Raw genomic sequence first — 21,348 nt, forward strand, 5'->3', positions numbered from 1 at the left:
AGATTCCAGAGATATCATTTTACGTGACTAGTGTTACCCTTTCATATCCGGGTCAGGAAATTATGGCCTGTCTTGTACAGCCTTCCAGCTAAAAATGGCTGTTACATTTTTAAAGAATTAAGGGGGGAATACAACAATAACAAAGAAGCAGTAGAAGCAAGGGACCAGATGTGGCCACAAAGCCTATTCACTATTTGGCCCTGGCCAACCCCTGTCCTAAATTAGGGAAAATTGCTAAAACTTTATATTTGCAAACTCTGACTCAGTATATTTGAATGTATTAAAAGTACTGTTACTAAGCCTATGTGGTACAATATTTAAGAGCTTGCAAATTGTTTTTTACCAACCAGGCATGTACACGGAGTTGAATTTCTGCAATTTTCAGGAAGAATACATAATAAGTATGTCACAGGTGCTGGTTATTTCAACTGCTGCTCTTTTCACATTATTTTAGAAACAGAATTACAGTTACTGTGTCATCTACTGGATGAACAATACTGTAGAGTAAGCACTGTATTGCTACCACTCTATTATTTTACTAATCTCTAGTTTTTCACTATCTCCTAGTTCTTATTCTTCTGGCAAATAAGAACAGTAGGATAGCGGCCTGTAGGATCTTTTGCCATACCCAAGTTGACCATATTAAAAAAATGCTTAAGAAAGATGAGCTTATAGAGAGAGAGATAAAATAAAGTCTCTAGAAAGATGACAAGCAGGCTGGTGATGTGAAAAACCTGATTACATTCTTAGTTTCTCCCAAGTCAGGCTCTTTATGGCCTCACTTCATTATCAATAGTCTCGGGTATTGTAAATGTATAGGATAGTCATATTCAATTCTAATCGGCATATGCCCAACTTTGAAGGAAAGAACAATCTCATCAAACATGAAAATTAAGGAACAAATTCTTTACATAAACATAAACAGTGTCTTGAAGAAAAATTCACCTACTACAGGGAGGTAGGATTAAATCAAGATGTACTTCTACAAGAATATAAAGACCAAATTATTTTTGCATTATCTGCAATTTTGAACTATTTCTTCCATTGCACCTCTAGAGAGGTGACTCTAAAGAATACATCACACTTTTCATAACAAAGAGAACACTATTTCCTACACCTCCAAAAGAAGGGTGCATTATTTCCTTAAAAACAAAGCAGTCCCCTTTCCGGCCGTTCCCTTTCAGTACCACAGACCTACTCTAGTCCACGAGGGTCTGCTGCCATCTAGTGGATTACTTAAGAGAAAAAAAAAATGCTTCATTGCAAAGAGTATTTTTTTTTTTGCCATGAAATGGTTGGTTGGTAGGTAGGGACCCCGGAACTGTTCCAAGCGGTCAGAGCGCGGCTGTCTGTGCAGTGAGGGTGGCTGGCATGCAAGGGTACCTGAGCCAGCCCTGACAGGCACACAGAGCCCTCAAAGAATTATCTCCCAAAACCAGAACACAACACAGCTATGTTCTCTTTTAGCACCAACCATCTCTGTTGCTCAACCCCCAAAACAACTCAGAATTGTGGCCTGACCTGGAAACCTGGCTTCACTTCTTCCCCAAAGCCAACCTGGGCAGTTTACCCACCCTCCCCAGGCTGTCCCTGCCTCAAGAGTTACACCGCAGAAAATCACCTCTTTCTCAGTTATCATTAATTTCAGCTGGGAACAACTTGCACTGGATATTGTAAGAAAGAGCTCAATAAATGGAAGCTCATGGTGTGAAGCGGTTTACGTCTTTCTCCTCAAAGTCAGAAATGAACAATAAAAAAATTTTTTTTTAAGAGTGAGTGAGCAGAGGGGAGGAGGGGGAAAGGGAGAGATTCTTTTTTTGTTTTTCTTAGTATTTTATTTATTTATTCATGAGAGACAGAGACAGAGGGGCAGAGACACAGGCAGAGGGAGACGCAGGCTCCCCGCGGGGACCCTGATGCGGACCCGACCCCCAGACTGGGATCACGCCCCAAGCTGGAGGCAGACGCTCCACCGCTGAGCACCCCCCAGGTGCCCCAGGAGAGTGGATCTTAAGCAGGCTCCCCACTCATCATGGAGCCCAACACAGGGCTAGATCTCATGACCTAAGATGATTACCTGGGATGAAATCGAGAGTCGGGCACATAACCAACCCCATGTGCCACCTAGGCGCCCCAAAGAATATTCTTATTAACATATCTTAGCTAACTAATGTTAACTAATGCTTTGGGAGGAAATTTTATAATCTTTGATATAGTCACTGCAGAGATGATGATAAATATCAAACGAACTGATACAGAATAGCTATATCCTTTAATTAGAATGGAAGAATTAGCTATTGCCTGACAGTGACAACTATCTGGCAGTTACGTACAAATGATATAATTGAAACTGAACTAGAAAACAATGAAATGTTAAAAGAAACAAATTCTGTTTTAGCCTTCACTCTTTTCTTATCTATCAACCAATTCCTTTATTTGCTTTAAAGGTTGGTTTGGATTACTACAGCAGATGATATATATGAAAACATTTTGAAATGGCATAGGCTTAAGAATGAAAGATGCTATTACTGGTAGGTTTACTAGGATTCAAGTTAGAACCATGTGGTCACTTTCATTACACAGTACAAGGTGCACAGTAGATCTTTAAAAAAAAAAAAAAAAGTATTGAGTTGAAGAAAAGTATCAACACAAAAAGGTTCTGAGAAAAAAAATGGAGTGAAATGGAGTGTATTTCACAGACCAAAAAAAAAAAAAAAAAAAAAACGAGAAAAGTGTAGTATAATTCTAAAAAGCACAACTGGGAAATCCCCAGAGAATCTGAAAGACAACTACTTGGGCTTTTTTCCAATATGCTTTCTATCTCATGCTCTGTCTTGTGACCTGGATAGGCAGCTTATCTTCTTTGTGGATAAAGAACTGAAGCAAACTGTGGAGAAGAGAGGGAGTAAGAGGAAGATGAAGGATCTTCTAAAGGATGAGTCTTGAGCTGAGACTCCACTATGGAGTCTGTGCCTCCAGAGGCCAAGCCCACTGGTTTGCTGCACTCTCCTCTGGAATTACCCTAGCACACCTGGAAGCACAGCCTCTTCCACAAAGTAATCTCAAATTCAGAACACACTGAACACATTTAATTTTAAATTTCTCATTGGTTTTCTCCCCAAATATTTCGAAGGTAGAAAGGCATACAGATTAACAAAGTGAAAATGTAGGGTATTTTAAAGCTATTGTAGATTAATAAAGAGGTAAATCTGAGGGCATGGTTCTTAAAGTACAAAATCAAGCCATTTGAAAACTGTATGTAAACAATACTCTGGATTTCTAAGATGGCTGGAACATTATAAACTCTCTTAGCGAAGATATACAGCGTGAACATTTTATCACATGGACTTAACTAGTTTACCTACTCTGAAGAAATCTAGAATCAGAAGTCACAAAGGCCCAGAGGTGGATGCAGCCCCTAAAGAAGGTGATTTGTTTGAGCAGGAAACCCAGGCAAGGACTTGCCAGTGGCCAAGCTCCCAGGCTTCCTGGTCCTCCTTGATGAGCTGCTTTCCTGCCATCCACTGAACGGCCCGTTCATTCTCCTTCTGCTCCAAAAGCACCTCCAGTTTGTATGGCAATGATCTGCAAACTACTACCTCACTCTTAATTCATGATCAGTTCCATGTGCCAAGACACTGCTACTCAGATGTCATTAAAATGGATTGAGAATGGATTTCTGCTCCCTACAGGGACACAGGGTAAGTCTGTTTCTGAATCTTCCTTCTTCTCCTGTCTTGAAGCCACAGAGAACAGAGGGGGGAAGAAACAAAACTCATAAAAGTTTTGTTTGCAGAGAAATGAGGACAATAAAAACTTCTAAAATATATATACATGTGGCCAAAAGCAACAGGAAAGAACAGCTCCTGAGTGTGAAGCCATATGGGTCAGGTAGGGAGTAGGGGGCTGCAGAGCAGTGTAAGAGCGGGACAGCTCCAAGACGTCAGCAGCCAGTACTCCCTTCCAGAAGAGGATAAGCACACCCTGCGTGGGACCAGGAGAGGGCTGAGAAGGGACTGGACACCCTCCAGGGGGAGGAGGTGGAAGGAGGCTGGGCCATGCCCCAAGCCGCTGGCACTGACCTGGGAAAGTACCATCTTTCCCTGGGAGCAGGCAGCCGCCTTACAAAAACGGTAGCTGTGCATCTTGGGGTCAACACAGTGACGGCGGGGGGGGGGGGGGTGGGGGGGTATCTGGACATGGGGGAGGGCCCTCCGCACAAGACGAGGTTTCGAGAGACAGAGGGGGAGAGGAACAGTGCCCCGGGAGCCAGACATAGAGCCCCTGAGCAGAGACTGTGCACTCCTCCCCCACAGGGCTCCCCGGCCAGGAAAGCCGCTTATTCCATTCAATGACCGAAAAAGAACCGACAGAGCAACCACAAAAAGGACCATAACAATTGTGGAAAAGAACAACAAAATTCCCTTTGAAGAAAACACAGCAGGAAAAAACGTGGCCACAAAATGGATAGGGTGAAGAAAAAAAAAAAAAAAAAACACAAAGTGGATAGGGTGAAAACTGCAGCCCAAAATAGTACCACAATTTTTTTAACTCAATGAGGCAATTAATTGTACTTTTAAAGTGAGAGCACAAAAGAACTCTTACACCAGCCAGCTAGATAAAAGGGACTTGGGAAGTAGGAACCTGGGGAAGTCAGGAAAGAAAGCGAAAGGCAAATTCAGAAGGGAAGACTAAGTGACAAGGAGCACAAAAAAGAACAGACACAGAAGCCTGGACCCCGTCACCACTACCCACTGCAGCTGCGAGCACATTGCGTGCTTCGGCCACACCACCTCGCCTGCTAAGGATTTCAGCTCCAGGCTCAGGGTCACTCTCTATTCCTGCCTCAATTCTCTGTGATTTCAATACACATGTTGATGATCCTTCCGCCAACCTGGCCTCAATTCTTTGCACACTCCTCCCCAAAGATCTCGTTCCCCATCCCACCTTAGTCACATACTCAAGATCATATCAAATATTTGTTCGTTGCCAGTAACCGTAACTCTCCCACCACCTTACTGTCACACATCCTATTTACCACCCACCACCTCCTGTATGTCTTGCTCACTCTCACTGGTACCCTGGCTCCAACAAGGAACCCCAGACTCAACAGGACCTTCCACCCTTTGGTCCCACCACTCGGCCACTGTACCTCACACAGACTCCCTGTACCCTCATGTCTTCAGTCACCTCCTCCCCAACTTAAACTCTATGGTCAGTCATCCTCTTTACTCTCCAGTACATATATATTATATATATATCCTCCTCCATCCCCTCTCTTCATTTATCTTAACCACCTGACAAATCTGGAACTATAGCTGGAGCCCACGAGCCTCCTCTGTCACAACAATGTGTTGAATGGAATTTAACCAAATCTCTGTGTGTTTAAAAGTTGGAGAACTTACCACTATACTGCCTCCACAAATTAATCCTTCTGAGTTCTATGTAGATCAAATAAATGTGATGCTAGCTGCATGATAAAATTCTCATATCTATGTTTCCACACTCTACTTATGTAAATGCTCAAAACCCTTGTTCTACTTGGAATAAAAGCCCGAGTCCTTACAGTAGCCCACAAAGATTAACCCAACCCCAACCCAGCTCCTACTCTCCCTTCTCTGTGCTCTGTGCACACCGGCCTCCTCACTACATCCCTAAAACCCTAGTTCTGCTCCCACCTCAGGGCCCTTGCACTTGTTAGTCCCCATCTAGAACATACTTTCCCCAGATACAAAATATCTAGCTAAGATAACTAATGAAGGTGGCTAAACTAAACAACAGATTTTCCATGTAGATGAAACAGCCTTATACTGGAAAAAGATGCCATCTAGGAATTTCAAAGACAGAAGTCCATGCCTGGCTTCAAAGTTCCAAAGGACAGGCTGGTTCTCTTGTTATAGGCTAATGCAGTTGAGGCCAGTGCTCATTTACCATTCCAAAAATCCTAGAGCCTTTAAAAATGATGCTAAATCTACTCTTCTTTTGATTTATAGGTGAACAACGAAGACTGCATGACAGCACATCTGTTTATAATATGGTTAATTGAATATTTAAAGCCCACTATTGAGACTTACTGTTCAGAAGAAAGATTCCTTCAAAACATCACTGTTCATTGGGGCACCTAGGTGGGGCAGTCGGTTAGGCGATGGACTGTTGATTTCGGCTCAGGTCATGATCTCACAGTTGTTGAGATCAAGCCCCGTATCCGGCTCTGAGCTCAGCGCAGTCTGCTTATCCATCTCCCTCTACTCCCCTCCCCCCATAATTGCACAGGCTCTCTCTCTCAAATGAATAAAATCTTTAAAAAAATATTCTTGTTGGGGATCCCTGGGTGGCACAGCGGTTTGGCGCCTGCCTTTGGCTCAGGGCGCGATCCTGGAGACCCGGGATCGAATCCCACGTCGGGCTCCCGGTGCATGGAGCCTGCTTCTCCCTCTGCCTGTGTCTCTGCCTCTCTCTCTCTGTGTGACTATCGTAAATAAATTTTTAAAAATTTAAAAAAAAATATTCTTGTTCATGACAATGCACCCGGTGACCCAAGAGCTCTGATAGGGATGTGCACTGAGATTAATGCTCTTTTCATGCCTGTTAACACAACACCCCTTCTGTAGCCCATGGATCAAGGAGTCATTTCAACTTTGAAGTCTTATTTAAGAAACACACTTCATAAAGCTAGAGCTCTCACAGTGATTCCTCTGATGGATCTGAGAACAGCAAATTTAAAACCTCTGAAAACGATTCACCACTCTAGATGCTATTAAGAACATTCATGATTCATGGGAAGAGATCAAAACATCCACATTCACAGGGGTTTAGAAGAAGTCAATTCCAACCCTTATGGATGACTTGGAGAGGTTCAAGAGTCCTGGGAGGAAGAAACTGCAGATGTGGCACACATACCACAAGAACTAGACTGAAATGTGAAGCCTGAAGATGATATGACTCAATTGCTACAATTTTGTGATAAAACTTCAGTGGCTGAGGAGCTGCTTCTCGTGGGTCACCAAAGAAAGTGATTTCTTGAAATGGAATCTACTCCTGATAAAGCTGCTGTGAAGACTGTTGAAACGACAACAGAGGACTTAGAATATTACACTTAGTTGGGCAGGGTTTGAGAGGACTGATTCCAATTTTTAAAGAAATTCTATTGTAGGTAAAATGCTGTGAAACAGCATCACATGCTACAGAGAAATTTTTTATGAAGGGAAGAACCAATTGATGCAATTTCACTGTTGTCTTATTTTAAGAAATTGCCACAGCCCCCAACCTTCAGCAGTCACCACCTTGCTCTGTTAGCAGTCATCAACATCCAGGCAAGACACCCCAGGAGCAAAGAGATTATGACTCCCTGAAAGCTCAGATGTCAGCATGGTTTAGCAATAAAGCATTTTTTAGTTAAACCATGTACATTGTTTCTTTAGACATAAAGCTATTGTACATTTAATAGGCTATAGTATAATATAAATATAACTTTAGATGCTCTGGGAAACCAAAAATTTAACTTAATTTATTGGTTTGAAACCAAATCCACAATACTTCCAAGGTATGCCCATTGTTAAAAGATACTAATTCTACACCTTCTAAAGTTTTGTGAATAAAGTAGGATGTACTGGCAATACTACACAACTAAAATCACTGGATGTATCTGGGCCATCCTGTCAGCTCTCCTCTCAAGCCCCAACAGCAAGACAGTGCTCTGGGTATTCACAAATAAGAGGGCCTCAATTGGCTTTTTAGCTAGTCCTTTTCACAGTCCTCAATAAGAAAGTAATAGTCCACAGGCTAGGAGGGAATCTTGTTGATGTTTGTGGGCATTCTCTTGGACTTTAAATGGGATAATGACCAACCTATTACAGAGAAGTAGATGGCCATACCCAATACCAGTGACACACTACCACAACAATGGTTTCTTCAAATAATGGTCAAAGATAATGACATTCCAACAAGAAAAAAGACTGGGAAAAATAAATGTACCAAGACTTACAGAATACTATTTTGTATGACTTTAGGCTCTTCCAAATAAATTCACAGGCAAATTCTTTAAGAACTGCTTTAAAAAAAAAAAAAAAAAAAAAAAAAAACCAGTCTGGAATGAGTATAAAAGGCAGTGACTCTTTAACGGAAAATACTGCTCACTAATTGGTGAAAAACAACAAAAAAAGAGAGAGAGGTGGACAATAATTGTCAAAACCATTATAGGAAACCAAAACTAAAAAACCTAGCCTAATATCTGCTGTCTGGCTCCCACATCAACACTGAGCCAACTAAAATGTACAGATAAGCAGCACCACGGGGCAGTTGAGAAGCCGTTACACAACCAACCACAAACTTTACTGTAGTAAAAAAGAAGCTACTTTGTGATATACAATTACTGAGCATATTGCATATGTTTATAGTGAAAAAATCTAATAATAATTATAATGTTTTTACATACGGGTATGGAAACATGCATGAAAAATTTTTATCATATAATCAGCATCACACTTTACCTACACAGAACACACAGGAGGATTCATGTGTGGAGGCAGCATAAATGGTAAGTTCCCCAACTTTTAAACACCTAATGTGAGGATAAAATGCCCCTGAATAGAGGATTGGTTAAATGATGCGTGACACATTCATATAATGGAAAATTATTCAGCCAACACAGAAGAAAGAAAAAGTAAGCAGGAAAAAAATGTATAGTATGATATCATTTTCATAAAAAAATGAAAGAATATAATAATGTGTAAATACTTTGTAGCATTAGATTCACATTCCATCATAAACAGCACTCATATTAGGTTGTGCAGGAAAAGCCACCAGAAAAAAGAAAAAGTTGTCATACTCTGTTAAAATTCTCTTGGATAAGGCATTAATTCCCATACCTATCTCTGTGCTTTGTCAACAACCTGGGCATGAAGAAAACCACAACAATGAAATCAAGGCTACTAAAGTTTTTCTCTTCAAGGGGAAAAAATCCAACCAAGTATTTTCAGATGTGTGATATCAAAAGTAGATACATCAAATCGTGTTTTAGGAGGCAAGGGGAGAAGAGAATAAGTTTTCAACTCCTTTTCCTCCATGAACTGCCTTCCCAACTACCGATATCCACCAACAGACTGCACCTCAGGAAAAAAAAAAATCTTCAATTCCAGAGTAAATATACAGTTCTAGTAAATTTATTAACTTCTCAGGACTGCAGTTCTTTTTTTAAAGAAGTTTGTTCTGGCACCAAAAAAGAGAAGTCGATGATACTGTTTCCCTTTTGTTTAGTCATGTATTGACTAAAACAAGTGTTCTCTTCACCAGATTCTAATGAACTGTATTCATTCCCCCTTTTTTTTCTGCATTCATTCTCAAAAGTAACAAAAGGACTCACAAATTTATATAGACCTTATATTTCATCTCAAAGTCCTAAGAACCTTATGAGGGCAAGAGGTAAGCACTGATCTTTTTAAATAAATAAGGAAAGTACCCATATAGAATGAGAGCTAATTACAACACAAAGAAACCAATATTTCTGCAACTCTAAACAAGTCTGTGTCGAACTAATCTAAGGAGATAAATGATAAAAATGAAACAATGAAGATTCAACATTTTCCATAAACATTTTCCAGTCACCTTCTCTTAAGCTTTACAGTATGTTCAAGTTCACACATTTTATGCCTCCCCAGAAGGTTCTGCTTTCCCAAATCTCCTGGAATGAACACACATGCACATAAGACATGCTTATACATATTTTAGCAGAAAACTTCTGCACTCATAAATTTGGCAGAGTATATTTATCATTGCTAATGGATCGAATTTGTTCATTTTCCACAAGCTAACTTTTAGCCACTCTTTCTCTTTCAGATTATTGTTTTTAAAAAATACTCAAATGCCAGCATTCTCCTTAGCTTTGGTGGTAAGACTTACTATGTGTACATACGGGAAAATTTTATTTCAATGACTATGTTTCACAGTCAGCTGTTGATATTTCTACTCATCAATTTCCTTCAATTCATACCTTAATGCAGACACAATTCACACCAGAATCCTTCATGACTGCAATTCTCCCTTCTTCTAATACTTAGAAATAATACCTAAGTCTTAGTGGAACTTTAGCTGGTCTTGTGAATTTCAAGTATGGAATTTTAAAAGTATGTGTTATGGATCCAGATATGGCAATTGGTCTCACAATAACACAGAGAATAATGCTGTGTATGTTAGAAGAGCTTTCAACATTCTTTAAAACTCTGGTTACAACTATAGCCTGTTAAAGTCAAGAGACCACAACCTAGCCCATAGGAAATATATGTAAGAAAATCACGTCCTAGGAAGTACAAGAGCTTACTTAAGGTCACACTGCTATCAGGATCCAATTTCAGGAAATGTGCAGGCACTCACATAGACCTGGCTTAATTAGAAACCTTTCCTGTTGTCTCATTGATTTTCCTAAATCAGTGATATTCTAAAAAATCTGATTCTGATCAGGGAATTGCAATACAAATCACAGTGAGATAGAACTATGGCTAAAAGGGGTAAAATTTAAGGCTGTAAATGCCAAAAATTGGCAAGGATTTGAAGCAAAAGGAACTCTGATATACTGGCTGGTGGGAGTACAACCCGGTACAATTACTTTAGGTAACCACTACAGGTAAACATACACACACCCTACATGTTAGCAACCTCTGAAGTACATACATGAGATGAACACGTAAAAATGTTCAGCATTGTTTATAATAGCAAAAAACAAACAAAAGACCCAGAGACACTCCAAATGTCCATAAACAGTAGAAAAAATAAATAGATTGTGGTCTGTTTGAATATAACATACTGCTTAATAATGAAAACAAACGACCTACAGCTATATGCAACAACATGGAATTACACAAAACATAATGCAGAAAGAAGTCTAACATAAAACATGATGCTTGACTCTATTAAAGTTAGGAAAATGGAGTATTAATCAGTGATGTTAGATATTTACTTTCAAAGAATGTGGAGTGGGTAAAATATAAGAAGAAATTCGGGGGGCTGGTAATTTTCTTTCTCTTCATATGTGTGGTGTTGTAACAGATAATTCATTGAGCTATACACTAATAACCAGTGTACTACTCTCTGTATATAATATAGTTCTACTTTTTAAAGATTAAAAAAATCTTTAATTATGTGATGGATTTCAACAGATTTATTGTTTCTTTCAAAAACATGAGTTACTTCTGTGTGATCTGTGTCCTGAATACATTTTTCTATATTTTTCTTTTTGTTTGTACAAGGATGAATGGCCTCAGGGAAAATATCCTACTCTAGTTCTATAATAGGCTCAACCATTTCAACCCATAAAAGCTTGCTTATCCTTGTACTATACCTCACAGGTAGAAGGTTGTTTCAAAAATATAGACAGATGATAAAGGGTAAATGGGTGCTTAACTCATTTCCAGGTACTACTAATAAAAATGTTACTTGTAAATATCTCAATTCAAAGCTTGAGCATTAAGTCTACCCCTTCTCTGATGCATGATGATCTTCTAGACCTGGCGTAACAAATGGTTTTATTTACATGCCAACTCCAGTCTACTGGGAGTGGTTGCCTGGAGCGCTGGGTTGAGAAAGACTGGATATTGTGGTGAGGCCATCGACAGAATATTGTCTATGCCACAGGCAACGAATGGAGTAGTTGGGTCACAAATACCTTGCTGATTCTGTGACAGACGTCAATATAACACTTTTTCTCACAGGATAAAAAATCTTCTTAATCAAGATCACATAGGGATCTAAAAACTTTCCTCATTGCTTCCACCACCACCACCACCTCACTGTCTGATGTATGATCTGTCAATAAATTCCATATTTAAGAAAATTTTCAAATAAATAGTTCCATTAAGACAAAAAAATATTTTTTTTTCTTAATTATTTTAAATGTTCCACAGAGAAATCCCTAATAAAGTTCTAGTCTGTTAAACATATCAGTCATTCTTAAAAAGTTATGGTAAGTTAACCTATTTCTCCCTAATATAGTTTATATTTAAGTATTTATAACATTTAAGTATTTTATTTAATGTTATATTATTGTAATATGGTTTAAATAATTCACTGGTAAAGCAAATTGATAAGATTACAGATTATTTTTAACAAAAAGTATCCTAAGACCCAAAAAGAGCTTAAAACATTTTGTTTCATTTCTTCTGCTCTTTGCAAAACAGAACTGCCAGAATATAATACTATTACAAAAGATTATATTCTGTTATATTCTGTTATATTGTTATTCTTTTATAATCTAGTTACAAAAGATTCTCATCATAATAAATGTTATTCTTGGGTCCCTCTAAGAATCAAAAATCCTTTTGATTGTTATTTTCTTTTTTGGTATAAACTAAACCATACAAATGACTGTTTTACAAGTTTTCACTGATCTTACTCAAAACCAGTATCAAATACCCCTTTCCCACTGCAGTACTTAAAGAGGCAGCAGCTCCAGCTGGGCAGATGCACGTATCCTAACGACAGGGGCATTATCCTTCTCAGAGTATTTTCTCTTTGGGTCTCTTCTGTACAACTAGCTCACATGCACCGACCCAAATTCAAAGGATGCAGATGTAGTGCACAGAGAAACACCTGAACGTGGTGCAAGTACCATGTCATTCGATCACAGTCAGTATTATTAGCATTACCACGTGAGAAAAAAATGAACTGAAATTTCACACTTCTGCCTTTTTACTTCCACATTTCTTCACATCCGTACTGGTGATGCTCACGGGAGGTAAGTTAGATCTTTAACAGCAACTACCTCTACCTAATCTAAATTTCCCTTTATTCAGTTGCTCAATCTCAGAATTAGAAAAAAATAGTGATAATTGGTTTCACTAAATTCATGACCCCAAATTTCCAATGAGTACTCAACCTGCCAAACATCCGTTCATTACTTCTGAGGCACGTCAAACTTCTCCACTGTCAAAACTACAACTAATCACTTTCTCTTCTTTCAGTACACTGCCTACAGCCTCCCCCATTCCTCTGTCCAATGCCCTTGCTTCCGATCTCATTTAAAGCCAGCCCCCTCTGACAAGAATGCCCCCATCTTTGTCTACCACGTTTACTGTCCACACCACACTCCACCTGGGCTCTGTCCAGGGACGAAAGGCAAACCGTTCCCCTCTCCCTCTCACCTTCAGAGACCTTTCTTTTGCAATTATACTCTCACTGGACTCTGTCTTTTGTAGTGGAAAAATGCAATCTTTTCTTTGACCCTCTTTCTACTTCAATAGTGGAACCTGTCAGTTGCCTGCCACATACTGATTTTTCCCTTCTTAAATGGAGCAATCCCCAATTTAGTGAGCATAGTGCAAGCCAGCCTCCTTAGTAGCTAAGTATAGCCATGTAACTAAATGTAAACTCTGGTCAATAATACAAGCAGGAGTGAGTGGGATTCCAGGAAGTCTCTTTCGTTGTAAAAGGGTCAGTCCTTTTCCCCATCTACACTCAGGACATGAATATTCTTTTCAAAGTCACCGGTTTGCATGATCCAGTTCTCTGCTTTTTAGTCTCTTGGCGGCATCAGACACAAATGATGTCTCACTCAGTCTTGAGACACCTTGTTTTTAATTCTGGAAATCCAACATATCCTGATTTTCTTCTTACCTTACTGGTCACTCTGACTCTTTATGCTTTCTCCCTGTCTTCCTGACTTCTACATTTTTTAATGCTCCAGCTCTCTGCTCTTATACCTTTGATTATTTTAGACCTATGGTTTCAAATACTATTTACTCTCTGATGACACTCTGAACTCCAAATTTGTTTACTTATTTATTTATTTAAAAGACTTTATTTATTCATGAGAGAGAGAGAGAGAGGCAGAGACACAGGCAGAGAGAGAAACAGGCTCCATGCAGGAGCCCAATGCGGGACTCAATGCCAGGACCCCAGGATCATGCTCTGGGCCGAAGGCAGACGTTCAACCACTGAGCCACCCAGGTGAACCACCAAATTGGTATATTTAAACTAGATGTTTGACATCTCTGCTTAGATGCTTAAAAGACATCTCAAACTTTACTTGGCCAAAACAAAATTCTCTCTGCTTCTGAACTATAGTCTTTCCCACTTAACTATATACTTACCACCATCCACTTGGTTGCTCAATGCAAAAAACCATGGAGTCACCCTGGACTCCCCTCTTTCTCTCTCAATCCACCCACATTCATCAGCAAGCCTAGCTGGCTTTGCCTCCAAAGAACATCCGTCATGTACAGACATCACCTGTCCCCACTGCCACTATGCTGGTACAAGCCAATATCTCTCTCATCAGACCCCTACAATGGCCAACATGTCCCCATCTCGAATTCCCCAAAGTCTACTTTCTAAGCAGTAGCAGCCAAAGCAATCTTTTCAAAGCACCAATCTGATTGTGTATCTTACTTCTTAGAATGAAATCTAAACTCCCTTGATGGCCTCCAAGGCTTGGGGTGACCTGCTTGGCTTCCTCTCTGATTTCATCTCCATCCACTCTTGCCTCTAAGTGCTGTGTTTCAGCCACACTGGGATTCTCTTTCTTTGCTATTTTCTGAACACCGCACACTCTGGATTGCTTCAGGGTTATAATACTAGCTATTGGCCGCTTCTAAATGCTCTTGTCCTCCATCTTCCACTGCCAGCCCCTTCTCATCCTCACACAGGGGACCATCTCCACTAAGGCAGCTTCCCCCTCAGGAACCTGCTCTCACAGCTCTCTCTCATTTTCATCATAGGACACGTGTGATTAATTTTTTTCCTTTTTAAAAATTTTTATTTAAATTCAATTAATTAACATATAGTGTATTATTAGTTTCAGAAGTAGAGTTCAGTGATTCATCAATTGCATATCACACCCAGTGCTCTTTACATCATGTGCCTTCCTCAATGCCTATCACCCGTTACCCCATCCTCTAGCTCCATTTCCTTTTTTTTTTTTTTTTAAATCATCTGTTTCTTCTTACATTATAAACTACAGGAGAACAGGGCTGTGGGGATCTTGCTTACTGCTGGATTCCTAAGGTCTGGTACCATGACTAGTAAGTAGCAGGTGCTCAATAAATTATTTGCTAAATGAATAGAGAGAGAATATCATAATTACAAGTCATTCAGACTGCACCATTACTCCACTGTTTAAACCTCTTACTAAACAGACCTGAAAAATAGTATCTGACCACCATATGCTGGTCACTTAGTAACAAGGACTACACTTCTCTGGGGCATGCCAATTCCATCCTTGAAGAACTAGGATTATTCAAAAGCCTAACTCCTTCTGGAGCTGAAGTCCAGCTACTGTTTGCTTCTATTCATTTGTGGAAGCCTTCATGACCATGCAGAACACTTTTCTTGTATTTTATACAGGACAGTGCTTCAAATATCTGAAGGTGGGGACTATGGCTTCTCACAGGTAAATGGTCCTAGTCTTCTTAACCCCTTTTCACAAGGCAGAGTTGTGGGTCTTATCATTACCCTACCCGACAATCCAAAGCTGCGCTGAATCACACAGTACAGTCACATACATAGTTATCAGTTATGCCATGAATATGCTACTTTGGCCCAAGGTATCACTTCTCATCTAGTTGGATCATATGATCTCTTTCTCAGGGGACATGACTTGAGTTAACTCTTACCTTCTTCCAGTTCAAGCTCACACATCATCTCGAATCTGTGTATCTTTCATACCACTGGATGCTTAAAGCCTCTCTAATCTCAGAGGCTCATTCCTCCTCCTCTTCCCAGAATTCCTAACACATTTACCTTTCCCAACACAAAAGATCTGCCCTGTCCTCTGGAGGAAGGCTTCCTGGCCTCCTCTCTTACCTAAGGATTTTAGGTCCTGATTTTTCCACAAATGTAAAATAAAATTATAACCTCTCTGAATTTTCACACATTAGCCTGAGGCAGACCAGCACTATTTCTTTCTTTTCTTTTCTTTTCTTTTCTTTTCACCAGCACTATTTCTTTCTTTTTTTTTTTTTCACCAGCACTATTTCTAACAAAGAAAAAAAATTTTTTTCCTTTGGCTTTTTTATTATATCACTGTGCACAGCAGCACTTTTTTAAGAACCCTCTATAATCCACTTTTACTCCTTTTGCCTCCAAAACATGCTGACATCTCACTGAAATTGTTTGGGTAGAACAGTAACTTCTGGGAAGTTAATGATTAGATAAGAAAACATGGTTTGGCCATCTGAAAGCATTCTTTATTTTCAGTGTGTTAACACATTCTGGGAAAGAGAACAGTAGACTTAACAAACTAAGCTAAAGAATAATGCTGTATTAACATAAAATAGAGTTCAGGTAATGCCCAAAGGGCCAAAACATTGATCACCACAAAGTGACTATAATAATACACGTATGTAATTAGCTATGAATCAGAAACAAAATGTAAAACAAAAAATCTATAGGCTCCAATCTACTAGAGTGATCTTCTAAATAATATATATATATGTATCTCCCAAGGAGTAATAAGTTCCAATAAAATACTACATGGGACTGGTCTACCAGGATTGTTTTTGATAGGTGTAGCACAGGTGGTTTGTGGAACTCTGAGAATTCTCTTCTAGATCTGTCTCAACAGATTAAAATGTTGCTTTGTTAGTTATGCCCTGCTTCTTAATAAAGAACCATGTATTTTCCCTTTACAAAACTTTATTTTTTAATAAATGTAAACTTCCAGTGTTCCCCAGTTCCAATCCTAATGGGATTTGGTCAACAGGTCTCTTTAATCTCATGCAGAATCAGATGGTTTTAAAGCAAATATAAGTATCTATCCTTTTAAATCTTTATTTCATTAATAAAATAGTGTATTATGTGCCTGGCACTCTACAGAAAAATGCAATAAGTGTTATCTCTTCTAACATAATTATCTTTTATATTCATTCCAAGAGTTCTGGTCTTTTTTTAATTTTTTTTTTTTTTAATTTTAAGAGTTCTAGCCTTCTAAAATCTGCTTTTAGAGGATTTCTCCTCCTTCTCTTGGTCATTGGACCTACTACGAACCCCTAAGTTCAGTTAAGAATTGAAAACTGGGGGCATCTGGGAGGCTCAGTGGTTGAGCGTCTGCCTTCGGCTCAGGGTGTGATCCTGGAGTCCTATGATTAAGTCCCACATCAGGCTCCCCACAGGGAGCCTACTTCTCCCTCTGCCTATGTCTCTGCCTCTCTCTCTCTTTCTGTGTCTCTCATGAATAAAAAATTAAAAAAAAAAAAAAAAGAATTGAAAGCAGTGAAGTCAACTTAAATTTCAACTTACAACATTGTGTGATCTTCTGGATGTTAGAAGAGATACGCTGGGCCAGTAGAGCAGGGTCACCACCAACTCCCACAGTGTAAGACATAGTTGATTTGCTTAGTCACTAATTTCATCAGATGTTGGCAGGTTGGGCAGTTTTCTATGCAGTCACCTAAAAAACTGAGGCATAATGAGAATAAGTAACTTGCTTAATCTAAGAGCTAAAATTGGGATCCCTGGGTGGCGCAGTGGTTTGGCGCCTGCCTTTGGCCCAGGGCGCGATCCTGGAGACCCGGGATCGAGTCCCACGTCGGGCTCCCGGTGCATGGAGCCTGCTTCTCCCTCTGCCTCTCTCTCTGTGTGTGACTATCATAAATAAATAAAAAATTTAAAAAAAAATAAGAGCTAAAATTTGAAACATAGTATCTTACAGCCTATATTTTTAAAAAACTAAAACATATTGCTTCATTGTATAAAAAAAACTCAGGACAAGTGAACCCACTCATAAAAAAAAACTAATTTACCACATTTCTGCAGACTCTGCTCTTAGGATAAGGAACAGAGCTGGGGTAGCTACATGAGATCAAGGTAACAACACAGCTGAGTAGTTTAGTCCTTTTCTTTCTTATTCTAATAGTCCTATCTAGGCGACAACAATGGTTGGCCCTTTTGATGAAATATGAAAAAAAGGAGTCAAATGACTGACTTTACTGCAAAAACATATACACAGATACACTATAGTTACAGCTAACTATAAAATGACTTAAAAGTTTATAATCTTTGCATATAGACCAGAATAAACCAAGTTATTCTGATAGCTGCTGTCCACACCAGTCTCCAGCACCTAGCCCAGATATAACAAGCTTTAAGCACTCTTGACGAATATTTTTGAAAGCTCATTCAGAATTCCTAGTTTTATTGCTCAGAATAACATAACTCATTATCCATACCTGCTCTATCAAGTATTCAAAAATCACATGTGAGGCCAATGATTTGTATAGTTCATGTAAAACATTTCCATCACAGCATAAAGTTCTACTGAATAGTGCTTATGTAAACATCTTAACAATTACATTTCTATGAAAATATATAAGCACTGTAAAGGGAAAGAAAGAAAGAGAGGATCAAAGGGCAATACTCGGGGATCCCTGGGTGGCGCAGCGGTTTGGCGCCTGCCTTTGGCCCAGGGTGTGATCCTGGAGACCCGGGATCCCACGTCGGGCTCTCGGTGCATGGAGCCTGCTTCTCCCTCTGCCTGTGTCTCTGCCTCTCTCTCTCTCTCTCTCTGTGACTATCATAAATAAAAAAAACAAAAACAAAAAACAAAAAAAAAAAGGGCAATACTCATAACAAGGATATTCTCAAGACTTTCTGTAGAGCACAAATAAAAGAACAAAGAAAACTGTGAAAAGTTGTGTCAAGCACTACTCCCAGGTACTACTACTGTACACACTGCAGAATCCTAAGACTCTCATTAAACATAAATCTCATGCTCTATAAATCAAGCATGGATAGAGCAATAGAAATAGTCAGTTTCACCTTCTTAATAGTGTGTACTGGCATAAAACAATGGACTTAACTCTACCCCTTACCCCAAAATATAAGTACCCAGAAGAGCAAGGTTTTGTCTGTGTGCTACATTAGTCTAAGTACTGGGTTATGTAATAGGTGTTTAACAAATATCTGAAGACTGAATGAATAAATGTGTCTATTTCCTAAGAACACAAACCTAGTCTGAGAATAAACATTACCAATCCTCAGACACTACATTCCAGTGTCTTCTTTCAGATCCTAAATGTACTGGGCTTATTATTGCCTTAGGGCCTTTGCTGAGTGCCATTTCCTATCCCTGGAAGGCTCTTCCCATGATCTTCACATGACTGGCACCTTTATACAAGCAAAGTCTCATGGCATGCTAGGTAAGTCTTTGGTGACTTCGGATCTGCAATGAGAAGTCACCACCCCGGCACTCTCTGTTGATCTAACTTCCTTTATCATCATGCTACTCACCACTCTAAAATGATCTAGGTAGTAAATTGCCTTCTATTCCTACTTTGGTGATATAAACACAAGACAACCTTGTCAACCTTGCAGAGTCCACAGTATAAGGCGCATAGTGGATGTTCCATGAATGGGGAGACGATCATTCCATGATAGACATGAGTGTTCTCTATCTAAACCAAATTAACCGAATTCTTTAGCTCAGCATCCCCATCTGTTAAATTTTTATACTATTTGGTTTTACTCACAATACCAAGGGTTACTTTTCACCCTTCCATACACTAAACTTTAAAATTAAATGGAATCGCAGCAAACTTTACTCAGACTTACTGCAGATGTTTTATATATTTATTTTTCCATCCTTAGATCTTGGCTAAAGTTTGATATCCTAACTAAAATGAGGATATAACTCTACCACTGGGAGCAGCAGAAGTAAAACATCTGAAGGAAAATGATGCAGACATTAGGAGGTACTGTGGTATCATTTTAACATCTACGGAAAGTCTGAAACTAGACCATAATTCTTAATTAGTCACCGTCTGAGACAAACTTCCCAAAGCGGCCTTCAATGCAAGGCCGTCCACATCCCAAGACACGGCTGAACACTGCTACAAGCCCCTGCCCTGCCCGGGTGAGGCTAAGGCTCCTGAAAAAATGTCCACCTGCAACATTACTCAACAACAGAGCCCTTCAGAATCATTTTCTTCCAGATTCTGTGAAAGTTTTAAATTATATATAGTCATAGCCAAAAGACACTGATCTAAATCAAACAAAAAAATCAATGTATCTATAGGAAAGCCAAGCAAATACACGAAACCGGAGAGGGAAAAAATATATAGCATTTGACCAGAAAGGTATTTTTCTTTGTGTCTGAATTTTTAAAAAGCAACAGCCTAAAACACAATAAGGGGGGGTGGGGTGGGGGGAGGAGAGGCGGATCTTGAAATACTTTACACATTCTTAAAGGTTTTGGGTAAATCATTAATGACGTACACTGAGATCAAAGAAAAGGTAGCGTGTCTTGAAGCCAGACAGAAAACCAACCGCAAGGAGCCTCCGAAGGGACAGATGTTACACGGTTCCTTTACTCTCCAGCCATCCAGTTTCAGTTCCTCTGTGTTAGGGAAGAGACCTTTAAAATGTGTTTTCTAACTCCATGCGTCGTAAAGAGGAAGCGACCGCTCGGTGACCCGCTCCGGGCAGCAGCAGCAGGACTCCCGAGCTCCGCCCCAGCCGGCCCCGCCCCGGGGCGCGCAACCCGCGGGGGCACCGGAGCCAGCGCTCGCGGGATCGGCGGGCGCGGGGCCGGCGGGATGGGCCGGGGCGGGCGGGATGCGCCGGGGGGGGGCGGGATGGGCCGGGGCGCGGACCGCGGCGGCGCTCCCGGTTTGGGCAGCGCCCGCCCCCCCGGGCTCCCGACCACAGCCGCAAAGCGTAAGGCGGCGGCCAACTGGCAACGCGCACAGACGAGGAGGCGCGGCCGCCGCGGGGACTTAGTGCCTCAAGAACGCGGGATCCGACCCCCCGCCCCCCAGGCTGCTCTTACCCCGGCTCCTCCGCGCCCGCCTCCTCCTCCTCGGGCCAGCCGCACCCACCGGCACCCGACCCCCAGCTACGGTTCTCAGCTGATGGGCGGTGGCACTGGGACGCCCAGTGCGCATGCCCGCGACCCGGCTCTGGGGAGGAGGAGGGGCTCGTCCCCCTCTCGTTGGCCAATGGGCTTGAGTGACAACCATCCTGCCCCGCCCCCTCCGAGTCTGGGCTAAGGAATGGGGGCGGGGGACCAAAAAAAATTTGCAAAGGAGGTGTCTTTCGAGGCCTAGCCTTACAGACGGCAAAAAACAAGAGGAGGGAATGGAGAGCAGCTGCGCTGATCGGGTGATGGCGGTCCCCCCAGGCTCACGCCTTCAGCCTGCCCCATCAGGGCCTGCCCAGCCTGTCCTTACTCTGCAGTGGAACGTATCCACAGCTCCATTAAAAAATGCTAACGCAAATAAGCAATGCTAGCAGGAACAAAGACAGCATAAGTGAAGAGTCACCTTCGTGTGCCCATTTAGTAGACTAGTTTTCATAGCACATGCACGTCGTTCCAAGCATCTTTGAAGGGTAGAGTGTTGTTTCAGCAGGGTTTGAAAAAAGCAGAGA

General features: G+C 40.7%; 1 protein-coding gene across 6 annotated transcripts in view; it reads right to left on the reverse strand.

The window, feature by feature from the left end:
- STX7 (syntaxin 7) overlaps window positions 1-20,892 on the reverse strand; it is a 62,544-nt gene extending 41,652 nt beyond the window's left edge. The window contains exons 1-2 of one of the 6 annotated variants that reach the window (XR_007412527.1): window positions 20,750-20,892; window positions 17,224-17,382 (exon numbers count right to left, since the gene is read on the reverse strand). Coding sequence is in view for 3 of the 6 variants with exons in the window: in XM_049113469.1 (XP_048969426.1) it covers window positions 17,224-17,308 (85 nt within the window). In the remaining 3 variants the exon portion in view is untranslated. Of the gene's footprint in view, window positions 1-17,223; window positions 17,383-20,196; window positions 20,428-20,749 lie in introns of those variants that run through there. The other 5 variants (XR_007412543.1, XR_007412541.1, XM_049113469.1 and 2 more) reach the window with 5 other exon arrangements.
- Between the last annotated feature and the right edge of the window lie 456 nt (window positions 20,893-21,348).

The sequence above is a fragment of the Canis lupus genome, chromosome 1 (genome assembly GCF_003254725.2).
Source record: "Canis lupus dingo isolate Sandy chromosome 1, ASM325472v2, whole genome shotgun sequence".
Classification (NCBI taxonomy): domain Eukaryota; kingdom Metazoa; phylum Chordata; class Mammalia; order Carnivora; family Canidae; genus Canis; species Canis lupus.